Here is a 27,393-nt window from a genome sequence, read left to right on the forward strand (position 1 = left end):
GGATACCGACCAACGGGAAAGAGGAACAGGCAGATGACTAGGATGCCAAAGCCAGCTTTACTCCCGGCGTCAAAGTAGTTGAGCTTGGTGGCGTTGGTGCAGGGGTGGAGCTCAGAGGTCGTGACCTGAGAGGGCTGGGGACAAGGGTCACCTGGGACAGATAGACAGACAGACAGACAGACAGGCAGGCAGGCAGGCAGGCAGGCAGACAGACAGACAGACAGACAGACAGAGAAAGGAGATTTGTTACTGTACCAGCAGCAACTACAGTCAACATTTTAGAGCTACAGGGAACACTATGGTTTCATTGCTTATTTGTATTGGCAATACCACAAAGATTATACATTTAAAGAGGACATGATCTTTACCATCCTTCCAGAAGAAGACTCTTCTCTGTATGTCCTCAGCCTCCGCGCCGGTGACCGCTGTAATGACGTCATGAAAGGTTGTGTTGCGAATGGCCTGCAGCTCTTCAGCTGTGAACAGACTTGAGGAACAACCAGAAGGAGTTGTCAGATCGACTGGAACCGTTATGATACAACGTCACCCAAAACAGTGAATCAAAGCTGATCATAACAGACATTAGTCTTGTGTTGCCTCAGTTCAAAGTCAAGTTCAACACCAGGCTATTGTTTTATTTCATTCGTGGCTTACGTTCTCACAGGTATCCATCCAAACTTCCCGAGCGAAACGCGAGAAAGCCAGGAAATCGAGGTTCAACTAACGGTAACAGTTTCATACGATTACCGTATGAGGTTCGTATTTGACGCTGTCCCTACCCGTTCTGTGTGTTCTCGAACCAGAAGCGGTCTCCATTCCTGATGCGGTTAAACTGGTCCAGTATGATAGTGGAGAAGACCTGACCAGGACCGTCCACAGACTCTAGGAGACCTCCAGGAAACAGCTCCAGTTTAGAAATGTCCCCATGATACAGGTCTGCAAGGTCCCTGAATAGCTATAGATCCAGTAAGGTAGAGACAGAATAGAGAGGGCAGGTTATGGCTCTGTGGCTCTGACTGATCTCAGACCAGTAGTTTAATCCCCTCCCTGTGGCTCTGGCTGATCTCAGACCAGTAGTTTAATCCCCTCCCTGTGGCTCTGACTGGTCTCAGACCAGTAGTTTAATCCCCTCCCTGTGGCTCTGACTGATCTCAGACCAGTAGTTTAATCCCCTCCCTGTGGCTCTGGCTGATCTCAGACCAGTAGTTTAATCCCCTCCCTGTGGCTCTGACTGATCTCAGACCAGTAGTTGTAATCCCCTCCCTGTGGCTCTGACTGATCTCAGACCAGTAGTTTAATCCCCTCCCTGTGGCTCTGACTGATCTCAGACCAGTAGTTTAATCCCCTCCCTGTGACTCTGACTGATCTCAGACCAGTAGTTTAATCACCTCCCTGTGGCTCTGACTGATCTCACACCAGTAGTTTAATCCCCTCCCTGTGGCTCTGACTGATCTCAGACCAGTAGTTTAATCCCCTCCCTGTGGCTCTGACTGATCTCAGACCAGTAGTTTAATCCCCTCCCTGTGGCTCTGACTGATCTCAGACCAGTAGTTTTAATCCCTTCCCTGTGGCTCTGACTGATCTCAGACCAGTAGTTTAATCCCCTCCCTGTGGCTCTGACTGATCTCAGACCAGTAGTTTAATCCCCTCCCTGTGGCTCTGACTGATCTCAGACCAGTAGTTTAATCCCCTCCCTGTGGCTCTGACTGATCTCAGACCAGTAGTTTTAATCCCCTCCCTGTGGCTCTGACTGATCTCAGACCAGTAGTTTAATCCCCTCCCTGTGGCTCTGACTGATCTCAGACCAGTAGTTTAATCCCCTCCCTGTGGCTCTGACTGATCTCAGACCAGTAGTTTAATCCCCTCCCTGTGACTCTGACTGATCTCAGACCAGTAGTTTAATCCCCTCCCTGTGGCTCTGACTGATCTCAGACCAGTAGTTTTAATCCCCTCCCTGTGGCTCTGACTGATCTCAGACCAGTAGTTTAATCCCCTCCCTGTGGCTCTGACTGATCTCAGACCAGTAGTTTAATCCCCTCCCTGTGGCTCTGACTGATCTCAGACCAGTAGTTTTAATCCCCTCCCTGTGGCTCTGACTGATCTCAGACCAGTAGTTTAATCCCCTCCCTGTGGCTCTGACTGATCTCAGACCAGTAGTTTAATCCCCTCCCTGTGGCTCTGACTGATCTCAGACCAGTAGTTTAATCCCCTCCCTGTGACTCTGACTGATCTCAGACCAGTAGTTTAATCCCCTCCCTGTGGCTCTGACTGATCTCAGACCAGTAGTTTTAATCCCCTCCCTGTGGCTCTGACTGATCTCAGACCAGTAGTTTAATCCCCTCCCTGTGGCTCTGACTGATCTCAGACCAGTAGTTTTAATCCCCTCCCTGTGGCGGCTCTGACTGATCTCAGACCAGTAGTTTTAATCCCCTCCCTGTGGCGGCTCTGACTGATCTCAGACCAGTAGTTTAATTAACAGCACATACTGTATGGACTTACGTATAAACACGTTAATAACCCATACAGGAAAACATTAATGAGCATTGCGTAATAAGTTCTGATAGTACCTGTGGGTTGGTGGTGTTGAGCTGAGGGTTTACGTCTCCCCACCTCTCCACAGGGACCAGGCCCAGCCCCTCTCTGACCTGGTTGTAGCTGGGCAGGCCAAAGTCTCGGCCTCTCTGCACCGTCAGAGCCACCAAGTCCGACCGCGAGAAACGCAGAGGCCCGTACATATAATCTAGTGGGGAGAAGGCCCACCAATATACATCAAGATTTATTACTTTTATTTATTTTATTTTATTTATTATAAGGTCTACTACACCTGTTGTATTCAGCATTTCACTGTAAGGTCTACTACACCTGTTGTATTCAGCATTTCACTGTAAGGTCTACTACACCTGTTGTATTCAGCATTTCACTGTGAGGTCTACTACACCTGTTGTATTCAGCATTTCACTGTAAGGTCTACTACACCTGTTGTATTCAGCATTTCACTGTAAGGTCTACTACACCTGTTGTATTCAGCATTTCACTGTGAGGTCTACTACACCTGATGTATTCAGCATTTCACTGTAAGGTCTACTACACCTGTTGTATTCAGCATTTCACTGTAAGGTCTACTACACCTGTTGTATTCAGCATTTCACTGTAAGGTCTACTACACCTGTTGTATTCAGCATTTCACTGTAAGGTCTACTACACCTGTTGTATTCAGCATTTCACTGTAAGGTCTACTACACCTGTTGTATTCAGCATTTCACTGTGAGGTCTACTACACCTGTTGTATTCAGCATTACACTGTAAGGTCTACTACACCTGTTGTATTCAGCATTTCACTGTAAGGTCTACTACACCTGTTGTATTCAGCATTTCACTGTGAGGTCTACTACACCTGTTGTATTCAGCATTACACTGTGAGGTCTACTACACCTGTTGTATTCAGCATTTCACTGTGAGGTCTACTACACCTGTTGTATTCAGCATTTCACTGTGAGGTCTACTACACCTGTTGTATTCAGCATTTCACTGTGAGGTCTACTACACCTGTTGTATTCAGCATTTCACTGTGAGGTCTACTACACCTGTTGTATTCAGCATTTCACTGTGAGGTCTACTACACCTGTTGTATTCAGCATTTCACTGTGAGGTCTACTACACCTGTTGTATTCAGCATTTCACTGTGAGGTCTACTACACCTGTTGTATTCAGCATTTCACTGTAAGGTCTACTACACCTGTTGTATTCAGCATTTCACTGTAAGGTCTACTACACCTGTTGTATTCAGCATTTCTCTGTAAGGTCTACTACACCTGTTGTATTCAGCATTTCACTGTGAGGTCTACTACACCTGTTGTATTCAGCATTTCACTGTAAGGTCTACTACACCTGTTGTATTCAGCATTTCACTGTGAGGTCTACTACACCTGTTGTATTCGGCATTTCACTGTGAGGTCTACTACACCTGTTGTATTCAGCATTTCACTGTAAGGTCTACTACACCTGTTGTATTCAGCATTTCACTGTAAGGTCTACTACACCTGTTGTATTCAGCATTTCACTGTAAGGTCTACTACACCTGTTGTATTCAGCATTTCACTGTAAGGTCTACTACACCTGTTTTATTCAGCGCATGTGACAAATAACAATTTGATTTGATTCACTCAACTATAACAGCTGTAGCTATGACAACTGAAACTTCACATGTTTTCTTCATACAGTACCGAAGCATGAAGACAGAGACAACTCCTCTCCACTTCTGACCATGTAAAGCCATTTAAAACTGAAAGTAATCGTAAACCTCTTAAGTCTTCCACGATGACGTTGTCCTCTCTCTCTGCGATCTGCGAGGTCATGCCCATAATCAGACGGTCGATATCCTGTCCGGACTTCAGGTTGGGGTTCTACAACAGACAACTGTCTCAACACCGGTACATATAAAGTAGGTAGCAGATACCGCCTGGTCCCAGATCAGTGGTGCATCTAATTCAAAATGGCCGTATGAGTCGGACAGACAACTAACACGTATCTGGGACCAGGCTACAATAAATAACAAAACATTTTTTTTAAACAATTTGACAAAGATGTGTTTTTCTTACATAATTGGATCAATAAGTTTACCTGCCGGTTCCAGAAGCTGTTACACAGGCGAAGGGCTGGCGATGTGCTCCCATCAACGTTGACAACCTTCTGAAAGTGGCAAGTTCTGTTCCTGTGGCCAAGAGCAGGAAGTAGGAAAAAGTCACATGACATGCAAGCCGCTGTTATTAATATATGAATGTTGACACAAACGCAGCATTAAAGAAGGGTCTGTTGTTTCTTAGAACAAAACTACACCACAAACCCAAGAGAACATTTGTAGCCTAGAGATACTAACTCTGCTACAAATATTGAGTTTTTTAACCTTTATTTTAACGAGGCAAGTCAGTTAAGAAACAAATTCTTATTTACAACGACGGCCTCCCCAGGGAGAGACTGGGCCAATGGTGCGCCGCCCTATGGGACTGCCAATCACGGCAGGTTAAGATACAGCCTGGAATCAAACCAGGGTCTGTAGTGACGCCTCTAGCACTGAGATGGAGTGCCTTAGACCGCTGCGCCACTCGGGAGCCCTATTGGAGTAGCCTGAAGAAATCTGATGTGTTTTATTTAACCTTTATTTAACTAGGCAAGTCAGTTAAGAACAAATTCTTATTTATAATGACGGCCTACTGGGGAACAGTGGGGTTAAACTGCCTTGTTCGGGGAGCAGAACGACAGATTTGAACCTTGTCAACTCGGGGATTCAATCTAGCAACCCTTTTCCATTACAGGTCCAACAATCTAACCGGCTACCTGCCGCCCCAAAGTGTTTTTATAAGCTGGTGTAACCAGCCTGATCACCTGATAGTTCACCTTTCTGTTTCCCTGATGATCACCTGATAGTTCACCTTTCTGTTTCCCTGATGATCACCTGATGGTTCACCTTTCTGTTTCCCTGATGATCACCTGATAGTTCACCTTTCTGTTTCCCTGATGATCACCTGATATTTCACCTTTCTGTTTCCCTGATGATCACCTGATAGTTCACCTTTCTGTTTCCCTGATGATCACCTGATAGTTCACCTTTCTGTTTCCCTGATGATCACCTGATAGTTCACCTTTCTGTTTCCCTGATGATCACCTGATAGTTCACCTTTCTGTTTCCCTGATGATCACCTGATAGTTCACCTTTCTGTTTCCCTGATGATCACCTGATAGTTCACCTTTCTGTTTCCCTGATGATCACCTGATAGTTCACCTTTCTGTTTCCCTGATGATCACCTGATAGTTCACCTTTCTGTTTCCCTGATGATCACCTGATAGTTCACCTTTCTGTTTCCCTGATGATCACCTGATAGTTCACCTTTCTGTTTCCCTGATGATCACCTGATAGTTCACCTTTCTGTTTCCCTGATGATCACCTGATAGTTCACCTTTCTGTTTCCCTGATGATCACCTGATAGTTCACCTTTCTGTTTCCCTGATGATCACCTGATAGTTCACCTTTCTGTTTCCCTGATGATCACCTGATAGTTCACCTTTCTGTTTCCCTGATGATCACCTGATAGTTCACCTTTCTGTTTCCCTGATGATCACCTGATAGTTCACCTTTCTGTTTCCCTGAAGTTAAACTGAAAGGTGAACGCAGCTGTCAGGCTGGTTTTTACCAGGCTAGTGTGGATTCCGAATCTATCGGAGGAGCGTAATCTATTCTCCAGCCGGCGGGAAGCTAGGCCACAGTACCTCATGAAGACACCAGGGGGCGCCATCGTAGAGGCAAAACGTATGGCAGCTGCCTGAAACTCAGGTGAGATCCCTGGATCCACAAACTTCTGGTAGCCTGCGGGAGACAAGGCAGACAATGACACCAGCGTATAATAATACTGTAGACCTACTATAGTATAGAAGAGAGGACGTATAGAGCATTTCTGTCCCAGGTAAGGTATGCCCACAGGTAAAGGAAGGATCGTCTAACGTTGTGAAATAACAACACAGGGAAAGAAACACCTCTAACGTCCATATGATTTATTAACAGAAAACAAAGGAACATAATGTGACCTCTGACCTTAGTATTCTGGCTGACTGTGGAGCACCTGGCCTTTACACGCTGGCCTCTACAGGCTCTGAGGTGTGCGTGTGTGCGTGTGTGTGCGTGTGTGTGTGTGTGTGTGTGTGTGCGTGTGTGTGTGTGTGTGTGTGTGTGTGGAGAACCTGGCTATGTGTGTTTCTCTGATGACGCAGAGAACAACTCACCTAACCACTGATTACCAGCGCATGACCTTGCTTCAGTCGTTCCTCTTCCCTCCTCTCTCATCCACGCAGTCCCTCTCTCTCTCTCTCTCTCTCTCTCTCTCTCTCTCTCTCTCTCTCTCTCCCTCTCTCTGTCCCACACACTCTCTCTTTCCCTCTCTCTGTCCCACAAACTCTTTCTCCATCTCTCTGTCCCCCCTCTCTCTCTCTCTCCCTCTCTCTCTCTCTCTCTCCCTCTCTCTGTCCCACACACTCTCTCTTTCCCGCTCTCTGTCCCACAAACTCTTTCTCCCTCTCTCTGTCCCCCCCTCCCCCTCTCTCTGTCTGTCCCCCTTCCTCTCTCTCTCTCCCTCTCTCTGTCCCCCCCCTCTCCCTCCCTCTTTCTTACTTACCCAGGTATGGAGACATTGTCTTTTCCCCCAGGAATCCAGGCAGCCATTCATAGAATGCAATATTCTGTAAAATGCCAAAACAAAAATCAGAGAGTCTATTTAAGTCATGACTTACTTCTCTGTGAATTCATTGCCAGTGTACCATACACTTTCATTGCTTGTCAAAACAGAGGATAATAACCTTGGTAGTTGGGGGGGGGGTGTGAGAGGTGACGCAGACACCTAACTCTCAACTAATACCATTTCATCCAAAAAACCCACAACCACCTGGCATTGATGTAACTAACGACTCTCTTTTCTGGTCATGTGACCTGCCGTATTACAGTATAAAATGACCACAGCGTGTTGGTTGGATTACAGCAGACTTTTCCTGGTACCTGGAACGTGGCGACCACGGTCTTCCTGGCGCTTTGAAACAGGTCTTCGTCAGACCACGACGGGTGTTTCTCACGCAGCCGGGAGGCGATGTAATTGTGGTAGCGAAACCACACGATCCCCTCGGCCATGGTGAACACATTCTCGTTGCCCCAGCCGTTACCCAACTCTGGAGGATGGAAGAACAAATATTACATACATATGAATAATAATACAGTATATTGACTGTATAGCAGGGTTATTAATCCCCAGTATGTCTACTTGCACATTCATCTTCTGCACGTCTATCACTCCAGTGTTTAATTGCTAAATTGTAATTATTTCGCCACCATGGCCTATTTATTGCCTTACCTCCCTTATCTTACCTCATTTACACACACTGTATATAGACTTATTTTTTTACTGTATTATTGACTGTATGTTTGTTTTACTCCATGTGTAACTCTGTGTCGTTGAATGTGTCGCACTGCTTTGCTTTATCTTGGCCAGGTCGCAATTGTAAATGAGAACTTGTTCTCAACTGGCCTACCTGGTTAAATAAAGGTGTTCTCAACTAGCCTACCTGGTTAAATAAAGGTGTTCTCAACTAGCCTACCTGGTTAAATAAAGGTGTTCTCAACTAGCCTACCTGGTTAAATAAAGGTGTTCTCAACTAGCCTACCTGGTTAAATAAAGGTGTTCTCAACTAGCCTACCTGGTTAAATAAAGGTGTTCTCAACTAGTCTACCTGGTTAAATAAAGGTGTTCTCAACTAGTCTACCTGGTTAAATAAAGGTGTTCTCAACTAGCCTACCTGGTTAAATAAAGGTGTTCTCAACTGGCCTACCTGGTTAAATAAAGGTGTTCTCAACTAGCCTACCTGGTTAAATAAAGGTGTTCTCAACTAGCCTACCTGGTTAAATAAAGGTGTTCTCAACTAGCCTACCTGGTTAAATAAAGGTGTTCTCAACTAGTCTACCTGGTTAAATAAAGGTGTTCTCAACTAGCCTACCTGGTTAAATAAAGGTGTTCTCAACTGGCCTACCTGGTTAAATAAAGGTGTTCTCAACTAGCCTACCTGGTTAAATAAAGGTGTTCTCAACTAGCCTACCTGGTTAAATAAAGGTGTTCTCAACTAGCCTACCTGGTTAAATAAAGGTGTTCTCAACTAGCCTACCTGGTTAAATAAAGGTGTTCTCAACTAGCCTACCTGGTTAAATAAAGGTGTTCTCAACTAGCCTACCTGGTTAAATAAAGGTGTTCTCAACTAGCCTACCTGGTTAAATAAAGGTGTTCTCAACTAGCCTACCTGGTTAAATAAATGTGTTCTCAACTAGCCTACCTGGTTAAATAAAGGTGTTCTCAACTAGCCTACCTGGTTAAATAAAGGTGTTCTCAACTAGCCTACCTGGTTAAATAAAGGTGTTCTCAACTAGCCTACCTGGTTAAATAAAGGTGTTCTCAACTAGCCTACCTGGTTAAATAAAGGTGTTCTCAACTAGCCTACCTGGTTAAATAAAGGTGTTCTCAGCTAGCCTACCTGGTTAAATAAAGGTGTTCTCAGCTAGCCTACCTGGTTAAATAAAGGTGTTCTCAACTAGCCTACCTGGTTAAATAAAGGTGTTCTCAACTAGCCTACCTGGTTAAATAAAGGTGTTCTCAGCTAGCCTACCTGGTTAAATAAAGGTGTTCTCAACTAGCCTACCTGGTTAAATAAAGGTGTTCTCAACTAGCCTACCTGGTTAAATAAAGGTGTTCTCAACTAGCCTACCTGGTTAAATAAAGGTGTTCTCAACTAGCCTACCTGGTTAAATAAAGGTGTTCTCAACTAGCCTACCTGGTTAAATAAAGGTGTTCTCAACTAGCCTACCTGGTTAAATAAAGGTGTTCTCAACTAGCCTACCTGGTTAAATAAAGGTGTTCTCAACTAGCCTACCTGGTTAAATAAAGGTGTTCTCAACTAGCCTACCTGGTTAAATAAAGGTGTTCTCAACTAGCCTACCTGGTTAAATAAAGGTGTTCTCAACTAGCCTACCTGGTTAAATAAAGGTGTTCTCAACTAGCCTACCTGGTTAAATAAAGGTGTTCTCAACTAGTCTACCTGGTTAAATAAAGGTGTTCTCAACTAGCCTACCTGGTTAAATAAAGGTGTTCTCAACTAGCCTACCTGGTTAAATAAAGGTGTTCTCAACTAGCCTACCTGGTTAAATAAAGGTGTTCTCAACTAGCCTACCTGGTTAAATAAAGGTGTTCTCAACTAGCCTACCTGGTTAAATAAAGATGTTCTCAACTAGTCTACCTGGTTAAATAAAGGTGTTCTCAACTAGCCTACCTGGTTAAATAAAGGTGTTCTCAACTAGCCTACCTGGTTAAATACAGGTGTTCTCAACTAGCCTACCTGGTTAAATAAAGGTGTTCTCAACTAGCCTACCTGGTTAAATAAAGGTGTTCTCAACTAGCCTACCTGGTTAAATAAAGGTGTTCTCAACTAGCCTACCTGGTTAAATAAAGGTGTTCTCAACTAGCCTACCTGGTTAAATACAGGTGTTCTCAACTAGCCTACCTGGTTAAATAAAGGTGTTCTCAACTAGCCTACCTGGTTAAATAAAGGTGTTCTCAACTGGCCTACCTGGTTAAATAAAGGTGTTCTCAGCTAGCCTACCTGGTTAAATAAAGGTGTTCTCAACTAGCCTACCTGGTTAAATAAAGGTGTTCTCAACTAGCCTACCTGGTTAAATAAAGGTGTTCTCAACTAGCCTACCTGGTTAAATAAAGGTGTTCTCAACTAGCCTACCTGGTTAAATAAAGGTGTTCTCAACTAGCCTACCTGGTTAAATAAAGGTGAAATAAAATAAATAAATAAAATAAACAGAAAATCAGTCAATTGACTGAAGGAAAATGAAGTAACCCTCATCCTGGTATTTGGGTTAATAAGCAGTGATAACTGTCCTGAAACGAAAGTATTTTCAGTATTTCTTTACAGTTCTGAACAAGGCAGTTAAACCCACTGTTCCTAGGCCGTCATTAAAAATAAGAATTTGTTCTTAACTGACTTGCCTGGTTAAATAAAAAGATTACAATTTAAAATATTCTCTAATGTCTTTATCCTCGTGCTGAAATCTTTATATCCATTACGAAATACATGCAGATATTTTTGGTGCTTCCTTGTTTTCATTCTTCGGGCATTAGTGAGGTGTCTAGCCAGACCAGGCTGGCATTATCAAGCTTTGCTTTGTAAGTCCGTTGTCATTCACCACTAAATCCTCAGAGAATAATGCACAGCTTTTTAAATTCCAATGTTTTGTATAGCTGATTTTTGTCAAAGGTGTGGTTCTTATGTGAGACGGACAGTGATGCAGGAGTCACCAGGGCAGCTATTGTAGATCTCAAAACTGGAAGAAGAAGATGAAGAAAAAGAAAAAGAAGACGAAGATGAAGAAGAAGAAGACGAAGAAGAAGACAACGACGAAAACAACAACAAGCAGCCTCTCTCACCATAGAGTCCCTCAGGTCCATGTTGACCAGTGGAGGGATCAGCAGCGCTCCACATGAGGTTACTGCCACCCCCCCTCTTGGGCATGTCCCACTGCTCCCCGGAGGCTAGGAGACCTCCAGAGAAACTCCTCAGGGCGTCAGACCAGGAACTAGACGGGCCGTAGATAGAGCTGCCGTCCAGCCACGCTGTCACCAGGTTCACCTACAGTACATAGCATGACCTAACGTAACATCGCCTTTTTTTTAAAGACAGAAAATAATATTTTATTGTCATATACCCCAGATAGGTGCAGTGAAATGTAACATAACATGACCTGATATAACATGACATGACACAACATAACATAACATGACACATCATGACATAACATGACATAACATAACATAACAGGACATGACATAACATGACATAACATGACCTGATATGACATGACATAACATGACACAACATAGCAGAACATGACATAACATGCCATAACATTACATGACATAACATGACACAACATAGCAGGACATGACATAACCTGACATAACATTACATGACATTACATGACATAACATGACACAACATAGCAGAACATGACACAACATAGCAGAACATGACATAACATGACATGACATAACAGGACATGACATAACATGACATAACATGACATAACATGACATGACACAACATAGCAGGACATGACATAACCTGACATAACATTACATGACATAACATGACATAACATGACACAACATAGCAGAACATGACATAGCATGACCTGATATAACATGACATAACATGACATAACATAGGTCATGGGTTCAACTCCCTCAGGGATCCCATACTCATTCTGAAATATGTACACGCTCATTCTACTGTAAGTCGTTATTACCTGTGTGTGAGGGTTATTACCTGTGTGTGGGGGTTATTACCTGTGTGTGGTCGCTATTACCTGTGTGCAAGAGTTATTACCTGTGTGCGGGGGTTATTACCTGTGTGTGAGGGTTATTACCTGTGTGTGAGGGTTATTACCTGTGTGCAAGAGTTATTACCTGTGTGCGGGGGTTATTACCTGTGCGTGGTCGTTATTACCTGTGTGTGAGGGTTATTACCTGTGTGCAAGAGTTATTACCTGTGTGCAGGGGTTATTACCTGTGTGTGAGGGTTATTACCTGTGTGTGAGGGTTATTACCTGTGTGTGGGGGTCATTACCTGTGTGTGAGGGCTATTACCTGTGTGAGAGAGTTATTACCTGAGTGCGGGGATTATTACCTGAGTGCGGGGGTTATTACCTGCGTGTGGTCGGTATTACCTGTGTGTGAGGGTTATTACCTGTGTGCAAGAGTTATTACCTGTGTGCAGGGGTTATTACCTGTGTGTGAGGGTTATTACCTGTGTGTGAGAGTTATTACCTGAGTGCAAGAGTTATTACCTGTGTGCGGGGGTTATTACCTGTGTGTGGTCGTTATTACCTGTGTGTGAGGGTTATTACCTGTGTGCAAGAGTTATTACCTGTGTGCAGGGGTTATTACCTGAGTGTGGGGGTTATTACCTGTGTGTGAGAGTCATTACCTGTGTGTGAGAGTTATTACCTGAGTGTGAGAGTTATTACCTGAGTGCGGGGGTTATTACCTGTGTGTGAGAGTTATTACCTGGGTGCGGGGGTTATTGGGGCTCTGGCTGGAGTGTTTTTCCCAGGGCCCCCTCTGGAATGGCAGTAGGACCCGGCCGGTACGGTTGGGGTCAAAGACTGGGTCTCCCTCTGGGACGGGGATGTGCATAAATTCCGGAGGACAGCCGGGAGGACGGGAGTCCTGGATCTCAAATACAACGTGGTACCCTGGACAGACAGAGGAGAAATAGTGTCATTTGGCAAGTCGCTGCTACTGTCAATCTATTCTAAAACATTTCCAATCCTTTTTGACGACGTTGCCAGGTGTTTACTGGTCACTCATTTTGTGACGATGAACAACCTCCAAGCATTTCATTTCACAACATAGACCCGAAACAATATCTCCTGAATGAGTCGGAAATAAATAATAAACATTCAGATTGATGTTCCCGGTGTCAATTTACCGAAGAATACAGAGAGTACAGTCTGGTTATGTGCAGAGGGTAGGCCCGAGGGGCCTCTGGCCGTCACATCGCTGACCCTGCGCGGGTTGGGGAGCTGTGGCTCCTGGAGCGGCTGGAGGACCCCGTCAGAGTAGCGCGCGGGCAGGAGGCGGACCAAGGGGGAACCTGCACGCGCACAGAGGAGTTCCTCGTCATAAAGCAACAATTCTATAAACGCGTCGTATATCTTTAAATATGAATATTTACAATATTTAATATTGTAAGTTAGTGGTTAAGATTTTGTGATAAACTTACCAACAGCACCTCGACTGTGATAGGCTAAGTTGTTATACCAGCCGTCATATCGTTGGACTTCCCAGGGGACTTTGGCCTGAGAATCTGCACAGGTAAATGTATAGAATTTCACGGTCGTTTCAGAGTGATACTCAAAATGCCGGACTAGTATAATAGTTATCAAAGCTTATGCAGATTCCGTGGGTTTTACTAGTAGTACATAAATAACCTGAAATAAGTAACTGGTTACCAGGCTACTTACGTTGAACGATAAGAGAAAGCACTGCTAGCACTGTCCACATCTGTTTACGCAAATCCATTGATGCGAGAGATTCACCTCAGCACGTACAGACCCACTCCAAGACCGTCAAGAGTTGTCGAGGTGCAGCCTACTGGTGTGGAAAGTGCAAGGTAGGAACCCATCGGGGAAAATTGTTTCAATAAATGTGATATAGGGGATGTACATAATTGCGACATAGCCAAATACGTTTCGTAATGCGTAAAAGCTATGTGATTAGCAGTGCTTTAATTACTGCTATAATTAAATTGTGTCTGACACGTATAGAGTAGTTGTACATTGGAAGGAAGAAACAACACTAAAGAAAGATTTTAGACATGACATGTTAATTACATTTTTTTTTAACTGGAAAACTTACCCAATTTTGAGAATGAAATGTCATGCGTACTGAAGAGCCGGAGTTACGAAACATCCAGGTGAGCGAAAAGGTGCTCTGGAAGAACAGCCAACAGTGTGTCAAAGACCTAAGTTCTCATAATATACTGACACATGCGTTTCCTTGTAGGAATGGTCGTCACCGGTTCACACACCTGTTTCCAAAATACCAATCAATGCAAGCCTAAAGATACACAAAAGAAGTGCCCGGTATAAAATAAGTCTCTCTCCTTTGTGTTACTACATTCGTTTTTCCATCTTTCTGTCCCTGTCTTGACCTGCTGGGCTACTTTTTTTGCACTTTCAGGTGAGCATTATCTTAATTAATTAATTTTATATTATTTTAAGCATACTTATTATGCATGACATGACAATAGCATAGTGGTGGTTCAGAGGTAGATGTTAGATTTGTTTTGTTTGTGTGTTTTGTTTGTTGTGTTTGTTGCTTACAAACCTGCATGGTCTAATTTGAGATGGGTCTTTGGTCAGTGATAGTTTGCCAGAGAGGGTAAACTTGAGTGCAAGAGTATCCACTTACTGTACCCGTACTCTGTTTAGTTTGAATGTGCTCTTAGTCACAACAGAGTGGTTTCTTAAAGCACTTTGTATGAAACCCCCCCCCAAAAAAAAAAATTGGCGTACCAAATGAGAGTATGTTCAAGTAAAAATGATCTTGTCTTGATTCAGAAATAAAATACTTTCTTTAAGTGATATAATATATAGTATACATCCTGAGACCACAACAACAACAAAAAACAGCTTTCCATTTATCGTCCTTTCATTTATCTTCATGTCCAGCCTTTATATTGAGTCTCACAATGAGGTGTTTTACCATGTTCTTTAAAGGACAACCAGGACTACAAGTAGAACACAAAACTAGTGGACATAAACTGTTGCATTCATGAGTTTAATTGGCAAATGTCTACATACAAATTAAAGGTCAACCAAAGCAAAAACTGGATAAAAAATAATTTATATGAATCCTGTAAATACAGAAATGGTTTGCTCAGTGGGAAATGAATATCCCAACTAGTCAGTGACTACTGTTTGTAGTTTGACGGCAACTGTGAGCTAATTACAGTATTATAGACACTATGTCCTGGGATTTCCTATGATCTATGTAGAAGAACCCCTTACAGTATTATAGACACTATGACCTGGGATTTCCTATGATCTTCTATGTAGAAGAACCTCTTACAGTATTATAGACACTATGTCCTGGGATTTCCTATGATCTTCTATGTAGAAGAACCTCTTACAGTATTATAGACACTATGTCCTGGGATTTCCTATGATCTTCTATGTGGAAGAACCTCTTACAGTATTATAGACACTATGTCCTGGGATTTCCTATGATCTTCTATGTAGAATAACCTCTTACAGTATTATAGACACTATGTCCTGGGATTTACTATGGTCTTCTATGTAGAAGAACCCCTTACAGTATTATAGACACGATGTCCTGGGATTTCCTATGATCTTCTATGTAGAAGAACCTCTTACAGTATTATAGATACTATGTCCTGGGATTTCCTATAGTCTATGTAGAAGAACCAGTTACAGTATTATAGACACTATGTCCTGGGATTTCCTATAGTCTATGTAGAAGAACCCCTTACAGTATTATAGACACTATGTCCTGGGATTTCCTATAGTCTATGTAGAAGAACCCCTTACAGTATTATAGACACTATGTCCTGGGATTTCCTATGGTCTATGTAGAAGAACCCCTTACAGTATTATAGACACTATGTCCTGGGGTTTCCTATGATCTATGTAGAAGAACCCCATACAGTATTATAGACACTATGTCCTGGGGTTTCCTATGATCTATGTAGAAGAACCCCTTACCTTCTAACAACTCTTATGTAGCTTGCGAGTGTCCATGAGAGTCTCAGCTTTTCATAGATAGCTTTTAATAGTTTGTAGCTCAAACCATTTGGACTCTACAGACGTTTTTGTAAAAAGACCCAGCCCTGGGCCCCTTCAGGATGTTTTTTTGTGTACTAGGTCATCAAATTGTGTACCACGTCATCATATTCGTGTGATGTGTTTCAAATTCAATTTGTTTGTTGTGCTTAAGATCCTGGGGCCTGTTGGACCAGTTGGTCCTAAGTGGGTCGTAACTCTAAATCCGATGTAAAATGTGCTCTATGCAGGACCTAAAACGTGTACCTGTTGCACCAGCTGGTCGTATTCCCTTCTATGAGCTACGTATGGAGTAGGCATAGGATGTTACATTGGGACAATCTTATTTCATGATATAAAGAGAAAATAATAGCAATATATATTTTTTAGAAGGATGTGAGTCTCGTGTTCATATGTCACAACCTCCGAGGGCTTTTCGAGATGGCTATGCACGAGTCGACAGCTAAATAATACAATTGATTTATGCTACATTAAAGCATGCTAAATGTGTCTGATTAGATATCAAGTAAACAAATACACAGAAGGAAAGTTAGTGAAAGAAAATCACATTGATTAATTATCAGACAAGTCAAGGGCTTTTAGTCAGGATAATATAGCCTAGGCTACTATGTGAGTGAAGAGCAAAATAACCCACCTGTTAATCTAGGCTTTCGTGCTAGCAAAATGTTAGCTAAATGCTAACATGCTAGCAAAATGTTAGTAAAATGCTAACATGCTAACAAAATGTTAGCGAAATGCTAACATGCTAGCAAAATGTTAGCGAAATGCTAACTTGCTAGCAAAATGTTCTGATAACACCATTAGACGAGCAAACTAGACCAAAGATTATCATCATAAACACTCATCTCAGTTTGACTAACATTTTCCCAGCCTAATTGTAACCAAATGTCCAACTGGAGATTCCGGGAAACAAAAATCTGACATTGATTGATTTATCATGACGGATCCCCACGCCTAGCAACCATCAAATCTCATGAACGCATATTGTTTACGCCGGATTTAGCTACGACTAGTCTTATTTTTGGTTGGTGCAACAAGTTTAAATTCTGATCCCAAAGTATCTATGCCCGACCTAGCATTTAAAACCAACTTTATTTTACCCCCAACTGGTGCAACTGGCCCCTGGAGTGCATCTGTAAATTATTTTTTTATTAAGTAATTTTTTTCTGAAGTATTTTTTTTTGGGGGGGGGGGGATTATGTGACATTCCAATTCCCCAGTGTACATTATCCCCTACTATATAGTAATGAACTGATGGCTCAATGTATCGCCTATCTCTGGATCTTTAGCCAGTAAGTGAGACGCTCTTAACACTCCAACACTGTCTCTTCTGGTCAACGCTGTCTGCTCTCAGCCCCCGGAGATCCTGAGGAAAGATGACCTTCTACGATGACATTTACCCATTCTACCCCCTACCAAGAACCTCCTTTATCTTCAGCACCCACCTCCTCACCATTATCCTGGTCTTCCTGGTCCTCACGGTCAGCTTCCTTCTTATTCTGCCAGGTATCAGAGGCAAGTCGGTGAGTAGCCCACCTATAATTTAGCCCAAACAACTACCTCTTTCCCTACTGAATTTATTTTATTTTATTTATTTATTTATTTATTTGGCTCCTTTGCACCCCATTATTTGTATTTCTACTTTGCACATTCTTCCACTGCAAATCTACCATTCCAGTGTTTTACTTGCTATATTGTATTTACTTCGCCACCATGGCCTTTTTTTTTGCCTTTACCTCCCTTATCTCACCTCATTTGCTCACATCGTACATAGACTTGTTTCTACTGTATTATCTATCGACTGTATGTTTGTTTTACTCCATGTGTAACTCTGTGTCGTTGTATGTGTCGAACTGCTTTGCTTTATCTTGGCCAGGTCGCAATTGTAAATGAGAACTTGTTCTCAACTTGCCTACCTGGTTAGATAAAGGTGAAATAAATAAAATAAAAATAATAAACAATATTAATGCCAACAGAAATGGAATCTTCAGACTCGATTGATCTTCACATTCCATTTATGTTGGCACAAATCTGACTCCGTATACCTACTGTAGCCTGTGATTAGATAATATAATTTTCTCAATGTAGATACATATTGACTTAAACTGATTATTTCCCCTTGGAATGTGATTAACATCAAATGGATTAATAAAACAATAAAACATGTATTATAGCTGTCAGTCAGTGAAGGTAGGTACATGCTTCGTGACCTGACTTGTGTCCTCAAACCCTCTTTTCTAGAGACTGTTCTGGATGTTCAGAATCATCATCAGTTTCTTCATAGGCGTGGTAATCGTAGGTAAGTACTGTACCTAGCTGGACATTTCTATCAATTTCACATCATCATCTTTTGCAACACTATACAAGAGTTTTGAACTCTCTACATATTTATAATTTATTTTTATACCACAGGATTGTAATGTAACGTAATGTAAAGAATTTTTGAAAAGGCTACTCGATTCAGATTGGTCGAGAGGGTGTCAATTATTTCACAGTAAACTCACATCAAAACAAATGATAATCAACTGCTATAAAGTAGTTCATAGTATTGTTGTTGTTTTTAGTATGACACCCAATCTCAATCTTAATCTCAATCTCAATCTCAATCTCAGCACTGAATTTCACCAGTGACTGGGCTGAGGCCCGAACCACCACCAACGCTACCTACAAGTCGTTCAGCAGTGAGGAGGTGAACGCTGAGGTGGGCCTGCATGTTGGACTGTACGGCATCAACATTACTTTAAGAGGTGAGCCCCGTAGACCCTAGGCGGTGAGTCCAATAGGCTAGGGGGGAAGCTAAACTGACCCTAAATGTACATTCAAATAAATATGACAAATTTATAGGGCCTCCGCATCGCTGTGCGGACTACGTATAGCTCCATATAGCTCCGCATTGACATGATTGGTTGGTAGGTGGGCGGGGGCGGTACTTCCTGTATAAATACACTCACTTCTTTCACAACTTCCTTCACAACAGCTCTGCTCTGCTCAGCAAGTATGAATGCCCCCGTAAATGCTGTGCCGCCAATGCAGACACCGGAATGACCATAAATCTACTAATACAGAGTACTTATACAGAGCATTCGGAAAGTATTTAGACCCCTTGACTTTTTCCACGTTTTGTTACGTTACAGCCTTATTCTAAAATGCCCCATAATGACAAAGACAAAACTATTTTTCTTTATACATTTTAGCAAATAAATAAAGAAAAATAATCAGAAATATCACATTTACATAAGTATTCAGACCCTTTACTCAGTACTTTGTTGAAGCACCTCTGGCAGCGATTAGAGCCTCGAGTCTTCTTGAGATCAACCGTCACTTGAAAACTAGTGAACCAAAGGAGACGTAATATATAGTGTTGAACAGCGAGAAACCGGTAAATTATAATAAAATATTATAATACATGATTTATATGAACATGACGTGCAAATGGAAACTGTTAAAATGATATATATGTGTGGATGTCTAAATCTGGATTCTATACGGCCTTCTCTCTGGTCACTGCATGATCAACGCTCAGGGTGGAAACCGACAGTTCATCTCAGTATGTAGACCTATCATCTCATCATGGTGACTTTTATTATTTACTGTGACAGGTGGACCTACATTTCCTGCAGCATAGGCTATGCTACAGTAATATAAAAATAGATAATTGACACATCTCCATCTGGATTTCATGGGGTCACCTTATTTTTTTGATATATATTTTTTTTAATTGTAAGGATTATTTTGTTTTAAATTCCAGCTGCAAAGTTTTAAAACACTCATATATCGTTGCTTTTAATCAGTACACAAGCGAGTGGTCTTTCTCTCTCTCTCCATCAATTCCATTCAAATTGTATCCAAAATAGATCATCCTGTTCTAGATTGATATACATAGTCCTATATATAGATGTCCTAGCCTATTTCTTTCAGGTAATACATTCAATGCAGGTTTAGTCTTATATTTGGCTAATGAATGATGGCCTATGTTTAATAAGCTTCTAACTGATAGCCTCAGTCTCTTGCGTAATACCCAAGCACCTGTTCTTCGCTGGCCTCTCCTTAGATAACGCTCCTTAGCTCTTGGACTCCCATGCAGGAAAAGATAGACTAGAAAGAATAGCTTGCTTTTTTAGTTTTTTTTTTTGTTACCAGTGACAGACAGGTTGTGACAGACAGGTTGTGACAGACAGGTTGTGACAGACAGGTTACCAGTGACAGACAGGTTGTGACAGACAGGTTACCTCCCACCAGGTTACCAGTGACAGACAGGTTGTGACAGACAGGTTGTGACAGACAGGTTACCTCCCACCAGGTTACCAGTGACAGACAGGTTGTGACAGACAGGTTGTGACAGACAGGTTACCTCCCACCAGGTTACCAGTGACAGACAGGTTGTGACAGACAGGTTGTGACAGACAGGTTACCTCCCACCAGGTTACCAGTGACAGACAGGTTGTGACAGACAGGTTGTGACAGACAGGTTACCTCCCACCAGGTTACCAGTGACAGACAGGTTGCCTCCCACCACGTTACCAGTGACAGACAGGTTGTGACAGACAGGTTACCAGTGACAGACAGGTTGTGACAGACAGGTTACCAGTGACAGACAGGTTACCAGTGACAGACAGGTTACCAGTGCTGTAGCTCTCGGTCTGGGATTGTGACACATAACTTGTCATGTGTATTATAAGTGCATGGATTATAACAGCCCATTGTCCTCTATGGTCTCTCTATCCTTCCAGGGAATCCTGTGAATCAACTGAACGAGACCATCAACTACAACGAGATGTTTGAGTGGAGAGACACCATCGACGAGGAGTACGAGGATGCCCTAGAGAGAGGTCTACCTAACCCCATCCTCTATATCGCTGAGAAGTTTACCCTCAACAACCCCTGTGGTCTCATCTACCAGTATAGAAACTCTGGGCACTACGCCTCGGCCACTCTCTGGTAAGCTGACTAGATCTAAACACCTGTAGTGGATATTTCACCACCAGATATGAAGGTTAATGTTAAGCATCAAGTCAAATTAAATCAAATGTTCATTTACAAGCCCTTATTAACTATATTTTCATAAAACTGCATTGTTGGTTAAGGAAATATCTACTAAATAAACTAAAGTAAAAAAATACAACAACAAAAAATAACACAATAAAATAACAATAACGAGTCAATACAGGGGGTACCGGGACCGAGTCAATACAGGGGGTACCGGGACCGAGTCAATACAGGGGGTACCGGGACCGAGTCAATACAGGGGGTACCGGGACCGAGTCAATTACAGGGGGTACCGGGACCGAGTCAATACAGGGGGTACCGGGACCGAGTCAATACAGGGGGTACCGGGACCGAGTCAATACAGGGGGTACCGGGACCGAGTCAATACAGGGGGTACCGGGACCGAGTCAATACAGGGGGTACCGGGACCGAGTCAATTACAGGGGGTACCGGGACCGAGTCAATACAGGGGGTACCGGGACCGAGTCAATTACAGGGGGTACCGGGACCGAGTCAATTACAGGGGGTACCGGGACCGAGTCAATTACAGGGGGTACCGGGACCGAGTCAATTACAGGGGGTACCGGGACCGAGTCAATTACAGGGGGTACAAGGGACCGAGTCAATACAGGGGGTACCGGGACCGAGTCAATTACAGGGGGTACCGGGACCGAGTCAATACAGGGGGTACCGGGACCGAGTCAATACAGGGGGTACCGGGACCGAGTCAATACAGGGGGTACCGGGGCCGAGTCAATGTGGAGACTATATACAGGGGGTACCGGGACCGAGTCAATGTGGAGGCTATATACAGGGGGTACCGGGACCGAGTCAATGTGGAGGCTATATACAGGGGATACCGGGATCGAGTCAATGTGGAGGCTATATACAAGGGGTACCGGGACCGAGTCAATGTGGAGGCTATATACAGGGGGTACCGGGACCGAGTCAATGTGGAGGCTATATACAGGGGGTTCCGGGACCGAGTCAATGTGGAGGCTATATACAGGGGGTACCGGGACCGAGTCAATGTGGAGGCTATATACAGGGGGTACCGGGACCGAGTCAATGTGGAGGCTATATACAGGGGGTACCGGGATCGAGTCAATGTGGAGGCTATATACAGGGGGTACCGGGACCGAGTCAATGTGCGAGGGTACAGGTTAGGTTTTATTTTTATTAATATATACTAAAATGCCTACATATTCTACCTGAGGTCTTATGGCTGGGGGTACAAGCTGTTAAGGAGGCTTTTGGACCTAGACTTGGCGCTCCGGTACCGCTTCCCGTGCGGTAGCAGAGAGAACCATCTATGACTTGTGTGACTGGTCTAGTATATAGGTCCTGGATGGCAGGGAGCTTGGCCCCAGTGATGTACTGGGGCCGTTCACACTACCCTCTGTAGCACCTTATGGTCAGATGCCGAGCAGTTGCCATACCAGGCAGTGATGCAACCTGTCAGGATGCTCTCGATGGTGCAGCTGTGGATATTTTTGAGGATCTGGGGACCTGTGCCAAATTTTTTCAGTCTCCTGAGGGGAAAAGGCATTGTCGGGCCCTCTTCACAACTGTCTTGGTGTGTTTGGACAATGATAGTTTGTTGGTGATGTGGACACCAAGGAACTTAACTCTCGACCCGCTCCACTACAGCCCCGTCGACGTGAATGGGGACGTGTTCGGCCCTCCTTTTCCTATAGTCCACAATCAGCTCCTTTGTCTTGCTCACATTGGGGGAGAGGTTGTTGTCCTGCTCATCATTGTCGGTGATCAGGCCTACCACTGTTGTGTCGTCAGCAAACTTAATGATGGTGTTGGAGTCGTGCTTGGCCACGCAGTCATGGGTGAACAGGGATTAAAGGAGGGGACTAAAGCATGCACCCATGAGGTGCCCCGTTTTGAGGATCAGTGTGGCAGATGTGTTGTTGCCTACCTTTACCACCTGGGGGCGGCCCGTCAGGAAGTCCAGGATCCAGTTGCAGAGGGAGGTGTTTAGTCCCAGGGTCCTTAGCTTATTGATGAGCTTTGAGGGTAATATGGTGTTGAACGCTGAGCTGTAGTCAATGAACAGCATTCTCACATAGGTGTTTATTTTGTCCAGGTGGGAAAGGGCAGTGTGGAGTGAGATAGAGATTGCATCATCTGTGGATCTGTTGGGGCGGTATGCGAATTGGAGTGGGTCTACGGTTTCCGGGATGATGGTGTGGATGTGAGCCATGACCAGCCTTTCAAAGCACTTCATGGCTACTGATGTGAGTGCTACGGGGCGGTAGTCATTTAGGCAGGTTACCTTCGTTTTCTTGGGCACAAGGACAATGGTGGTCTGCTTGAAACATGTAGGTATTACAGACTCGTTCAGGGAGAGGTTGAAAATGTCAGTGAAGACACTTGCCAGTTAGTCTGTGCATACTCTGAGTACACATCCTGGTAATCTGTCTGGCCCCGTGGCCTTGTGAATTTTTACCTGTTTAAAGGTCTTTCTCACATCGGCTACGGAGAGCGCGATCACAGTCTTCCGAAACAGCTGGATCTCTCAAAAGCATGCTTCAGTGTAGCTTGCCTTGAAGCGAGCATGAAAGACATTCTGCCCGTCTGGTAGGCTGCGTCACTGAGCAGCTTGCGGCTGGGTTTCCCTTTGTAGTCCGTAATAGTGTGCAAGCCCTGTCACATCCAATGAGCGTCAGAGCAGATGTAGTAGGATTCAATCTTAGTCCTGTATTGACACTTTGCCTGTTTGATGGATCGTCTGAGGGAATAGCAGGAGTTCTTATAAGCATCCAGATTAGTGTCCCGCTCCTTGAACGCGACAGATATAGCCTTTAGCTCGGTGCGGATGTTACCTGTAATCCATGGCTTCTGGTTGGGATATGTACGTACGGTCATTGTTGGGATGACATCGTCGATGCACTTATTGATGAAGCCGGTGACTGAGATGGTATACTCCTCAATGCCATTGGATGAATCCCGGAACATATTCCAGTGTATGCTAGCAAAACAGTCTTGTAGTGTAGTATCTGCGTCATTTGACCATTTCCATATTGAGCAAGTCACTGGTACTTCCTGCTTTAGTTTTTGCTTGTAAACAGGAGTCAGGAGGATATAATTATAGTCAGATTTGCCAAAAGGAGGATGAGCAAGAGCTTTGTGTGGTCTCTGTGTGTGGAAGTAAAGGTGGTCTAGAGTTTTTTTCCCCTCTGGTTGCACATATGACATGCTGGTAGAAATTAGGTAAAATGGATTTAAGTTTGTCTACATTAAAGTCCGCGGCCACTAGGAGCGCTGCTTCTAGATTCTTGTTTGCTTATTGCCTTATACAGCTCGTTGAGTGGCCTTATACAGCTGGTTGAGTGGCCTTATACAGCTGGTTGAGTGGCCTTATACAGCTCGTTGAGTGGCCTTATACAGATCGTTGAGTGGCCTTATACAGCTCGTTGAGTGGCCTTATACAGCTCGTTGAGTGCGGTCTTAGTGCCATCATCGGTGGTAAATAGACGGCCACGAAAAATATAGATGAAAACTCTCTTGGTAGACAGTGTGATCTACAGCTTATCATGAGGTACTCTACCTCAGGCGAGCAATACCTCGAGAATTCTTTAATATTAGACATCCCACACCAGCTGTTATTTACAAATAGACACCCACCACCGCCCCTCGTCTTACCAGGTGTAGCTGTTCTGTCCTTGCCGATGCACGGAAAACCCAGCCATCTGTATATTATCCATGTCGTCGTTCAGACACGACGGATGGTCTCGAACGGAGCTCATCCAGTTTATTCTCCAGTGATTGCAAGTTGGCAAATAGAATGGATGATAGAGGCAGATTACCCACTCGCCAACGAATTCTCACAACGTACCCGGATCTCCGTCTTTTCTTCACATGAATGACGGGGATTTGGGCCTGGCCTGGGAGAAACAGTATATCCTTTGCGTCAGACTCATTAAAGAAAGAAATCTTTGTTCAGTTCGAGGTGAGTAATCGCTGTTCTGATATCCAGAAGCTCTTTTTAGGTTATAAGCGACGGTGGCAGAAACATTATGTACAAAAGAAGTTACAAACAATGCGAGAGAAAAAAAATTGCACAATTGTTTAGGAGCCCGTAAAAAGGCAGCCATCCCCTCTGGTGCCATTATTGGAATCATAGGGATGGAGATCAAAGTTATGATGTTTAAGTGTTCAGGGTTCACGTTTTGAGGGGGTGAGGGTAGGGTAAGGTTTAAGTTAGGTGTTCAGGGTTCATGTTTTGAGGGGGTGAGAGTAGGGTAAGGTTTAAGTTAGGTGTTCAGGGTTCATGTTTTGAGGGGGTGAGGGTAGGGTAAGACGTAGGGGTTACTGAAGTGGCATCCAGAACCATTGAAAACCCTCTGACTGTACATACACTGTCAAATGTAAAACAAGTGCCGTTTCCCCCTCCCCAGGACAGCGTTCTGCTGCTGGATGGTAGCCAACGTGCTGTTCTCCATGCCTGTCATCCTGTACGCCGGCTACATGATGGTGGCCACTGCCGCTTTCATCTTCTTCTCCATGGCCTCCTTCTCCACCATCAGGAACCTGCCTACCTGTCTGTTCACCATAGGCACCTCTGGAGCCTTCCAGACAGAGTACAGCGGTTCTTTCTGGCTGGCACTGGCCACAGGTAAGGAAAGGTTTACCAGAGCTGAAGGCTCTTTCCTCAATTTAAACTTTCCTCAATTCCTTTGTGTCCTCTCTCCTAGCCTCCATCTCAAGAGGTTAGGAGGTTAGGAGAAACGGCTCTAGGAAACAAGGAAAGATTAATTGAGAAAGAGCCAAGTTATCCACACTAATGACAACATTAAAGGACATTTTGTTAAAAAGGCATCCATGTTGTTTTACAGGTGTCCTGTGTCTGGTCATCGGAATCCTGGTGGTTCTGCTGGACTGTCTGATCCCTGAGAAGATACGAGAGGCCTTCAGCGTCGAGGTGGACAACGACGAAGATGAAGATGTTTATTTTGGAGAGGGATACCTGAACTCCAACTTCCTGGCAAGCGTAACCACCACACCTTTGACAACCTTAGTACTTCCTACGGTAAGTCTGCCAGTTTAATAAGTAGATGCAAGTCTAGCTCTGGTCCAGGGCTTCATTTAGTTGCCCTCTAAGAGTCACCATCACTACTGTAGCTCTACTGATGTAGGATCTTAATTTGAGCCAGCAGGAAAATAATTCTGCAGCAACAAGAAATGTGCATTTGTATTTGTAATATAATTAATGGACATTTTACTAGCCAAAATCAAGTCTGAAATTTCTAAGTGGAAATTACAAACTTTAGAAGCCTATTTGAAACCTCAAATACACAACAGGGTCATCAAATTAAGATCCTACATCTGTAGTAATAGGTTAATATTCTCTTAATATTTTTCTTCTTCTTATGTGTTCCAGGATGAAATTCAGAAGGACAGCCACCAACCGTCACTCCAGGAGCTGTCAATCGCAATGTGACCTAACGTAGCAGGTGTAAAAACACACCTGAGCGGAGTTCCCACATCTGGTTTTCAGCAAAAAAAAAGTATATCCCTGAAAACCGGACACACCCGGTTGTTGGCAACTCCTCTAAGTCAGATTGGAGTCAGATTCATAACCTCACTCCCCAGCTTGAAAGGTCTCTACCGCACTATTGAATCCCTAGCCTTTCGACAGCGTAGTTGGTTAAAACGTTGTCAAGGTCACGGGCGAGACATTAGCCTCTGTCGAGTCCCCAACAACCGGATGTCCTGGGTTCCAGTCTGGCTGTGAGGCGACGAGGGAGGAAGTGGTACTGCTAGACTAGCACAGTGACCTCCTTTACAAAGGCCTCTTGTACTGTACTGTAAATAATGTGTATAAAATGTGTTCTACTCTGTCAATGCCATAATTGGTTGTTATTAGATGAGTTGTATTAAATGTCATGTACAAATAGTGTACGAAAATGTATTTTAAAAAATTGCGAGATTCACACACATTTTTTTTTTACTGGAGATAATTGAGTCAGGTATTCAAGTAATTGACGATGTGCTTATTGTGTTATAACCAAATGGCACCCTATTCCCTACATAGTGCACTACTTTTAACCAGAACCCCTATGGCTCATAGTGCACTAGGGAACAGGTGCGACATTTTGGAGCACAATAAGTGACTTTACATTTGTTTTTTGTTTTTTTTACATATTTGACTTTCATGTTCATCATTGCATGTAATAAATGTCATTTTTTTATTTAAAACACATTTGGAAAGCAATAATTAGTCTTGTTACCGGTTTTGTCAATCATATTCTCAGCATCTCACAATACATTCGTACAGTAATATACAAGTTAATACATTCTCGTTGTACCTGGTCTGGCACACAAATGGCACCCTACTCTCTTTAAAGTTCACTCCTTTTGAACAGAGCGCTGTTGGCACCTGGTGAAAAAGTAGTGCACTGTAAGAGGAATAGGGTTCGGTTTGGGACGGCCTGATGTTTAAG

The 27,393-nt window shown here is 43.5% G+C and overlaps 2 protein-coding genes across 4 annotated transcripts in view; one reads left to right on the forward strand and one right to left on the reverse strand.

Annotated features, from left to right (window-relative positions):
• Positions 1-14,155, reverse strand: part of duox (dual oxidase) — a 42,806-nt gene extending 28,651 nt beyond the window's left edge. For 2 of the 3 annotated variants that reach the window (XR_016490202.1, XM_090214026.1), the window contains exons 1-10: positions 11,013-12,158; positions 7,541-7,707; positions 7,164-7,227; positions 6,265-6,361; positions 4,621-4,711; positions 4,301-4,403; positions 2,568-2,740; positions 780-955; positions 369-487; positions 11-151 (exon numbers count right to left, since the gene is read on the reverse strand). Coding sequence is in view for 2 of the 3 variants with exons in the window: in XM_090214026.1 (XP_090070152.1) it covers positions 11-151; positions 369-487; positions 780-955; positions 2,568-2,740; positions 4,301-4,403; positions 4,621-4,711; positions 6,265-6,361; positions 7,164-7,227; positions 7,541-7,707; positions 11,013-11,097 (1,216 nt within the window). In the remaining variant the exon portion in view is untranslated. Of the gene's footprint in view, positions 1-10; positions 152-368; positions 488-779; positions 956-2,567; positions 2,741-4,300; positions 4,404-4,620; positions 4,712-6,264; positions 6,362-7,163; positions 7,228-7,540; positions 7,708-11,012; positions 12,159-12,650; positions 12,839-13,074; positions 13,240-13,368; positions 13,453-13,609; positions 13,737-14,003 lie in introns of those variants that run through there. The other variant, XM_090214029.1, reaches the window with a different exon arrangement.
• On the forward strand, positions 14,133-27,164 carry duoxa (dual oxidase maturation factor). The gene is made up of 8 exons (XM_036960764.2): positions 14,133-14,327; positions 17,304-17,472; positions 18,191-18,248; positions 18,562-18,696; positions 20,680-20,887; positions 25,348-25,565; positions 25,786-25,979; positions 26,331-27,164. The coding sequence occupies exons 2-8, from the start codon at positions 17,326-17,328 to the stop codon at positions 26,388-26,390; spliced, it is 1,020 nt and encodes a 339-aa protein (XP_036816659.2). The 5' UTR covers positions 14,133-14,327; positions 17,304-17,325; the 3' UTR covers positions 26,391-27,164.
• Positions 27,165-27,393: the final 229 nt, after the last annotated feature.

This window comes from Oncorhynchus mykiss, chromosome 2, assembly GCF_057628025.1.
Source record: "Oncorhynchus mykiss isolate SJ-2025 chromosome 2, ASM5762802v1, whole genome shotgun sequence".
Classification (NCBI taxonomy): Eukaryota; Metazoa; Chordata; class Actinopteri; order Salmoniformes; family Salmonidae; genus Oncorhynchus; species Oncorhynchus mykiss.

What these genes read in the sequence shown, in the direction of transcription:
- duoxa (XM_036960764.2), top strand. Translation starts at nt 17,326, where the DNA reads ATGACCTTCTACGATGACATTTACCCATTCTACCCCCTACCAAGAACC. An exon ending in CTGGCTGGCACTGGCCACAG is followed by an intron (nt 25,566 to 25,785) that starts GTAAGGAAAGGT and finishes GTTGTTTTACAG; the next exon opens with GTGTCCTGTGTCTGGTCATC. An exon ending in CAACCTTAGTACTTCCTACG is followed by an intron (nt 25,980 to 26,330) that starts GTAAGTCTGCCA and finishes TATGTGTTCCAG; the next exon opens with GATGAAATTCAGAAGGACAG.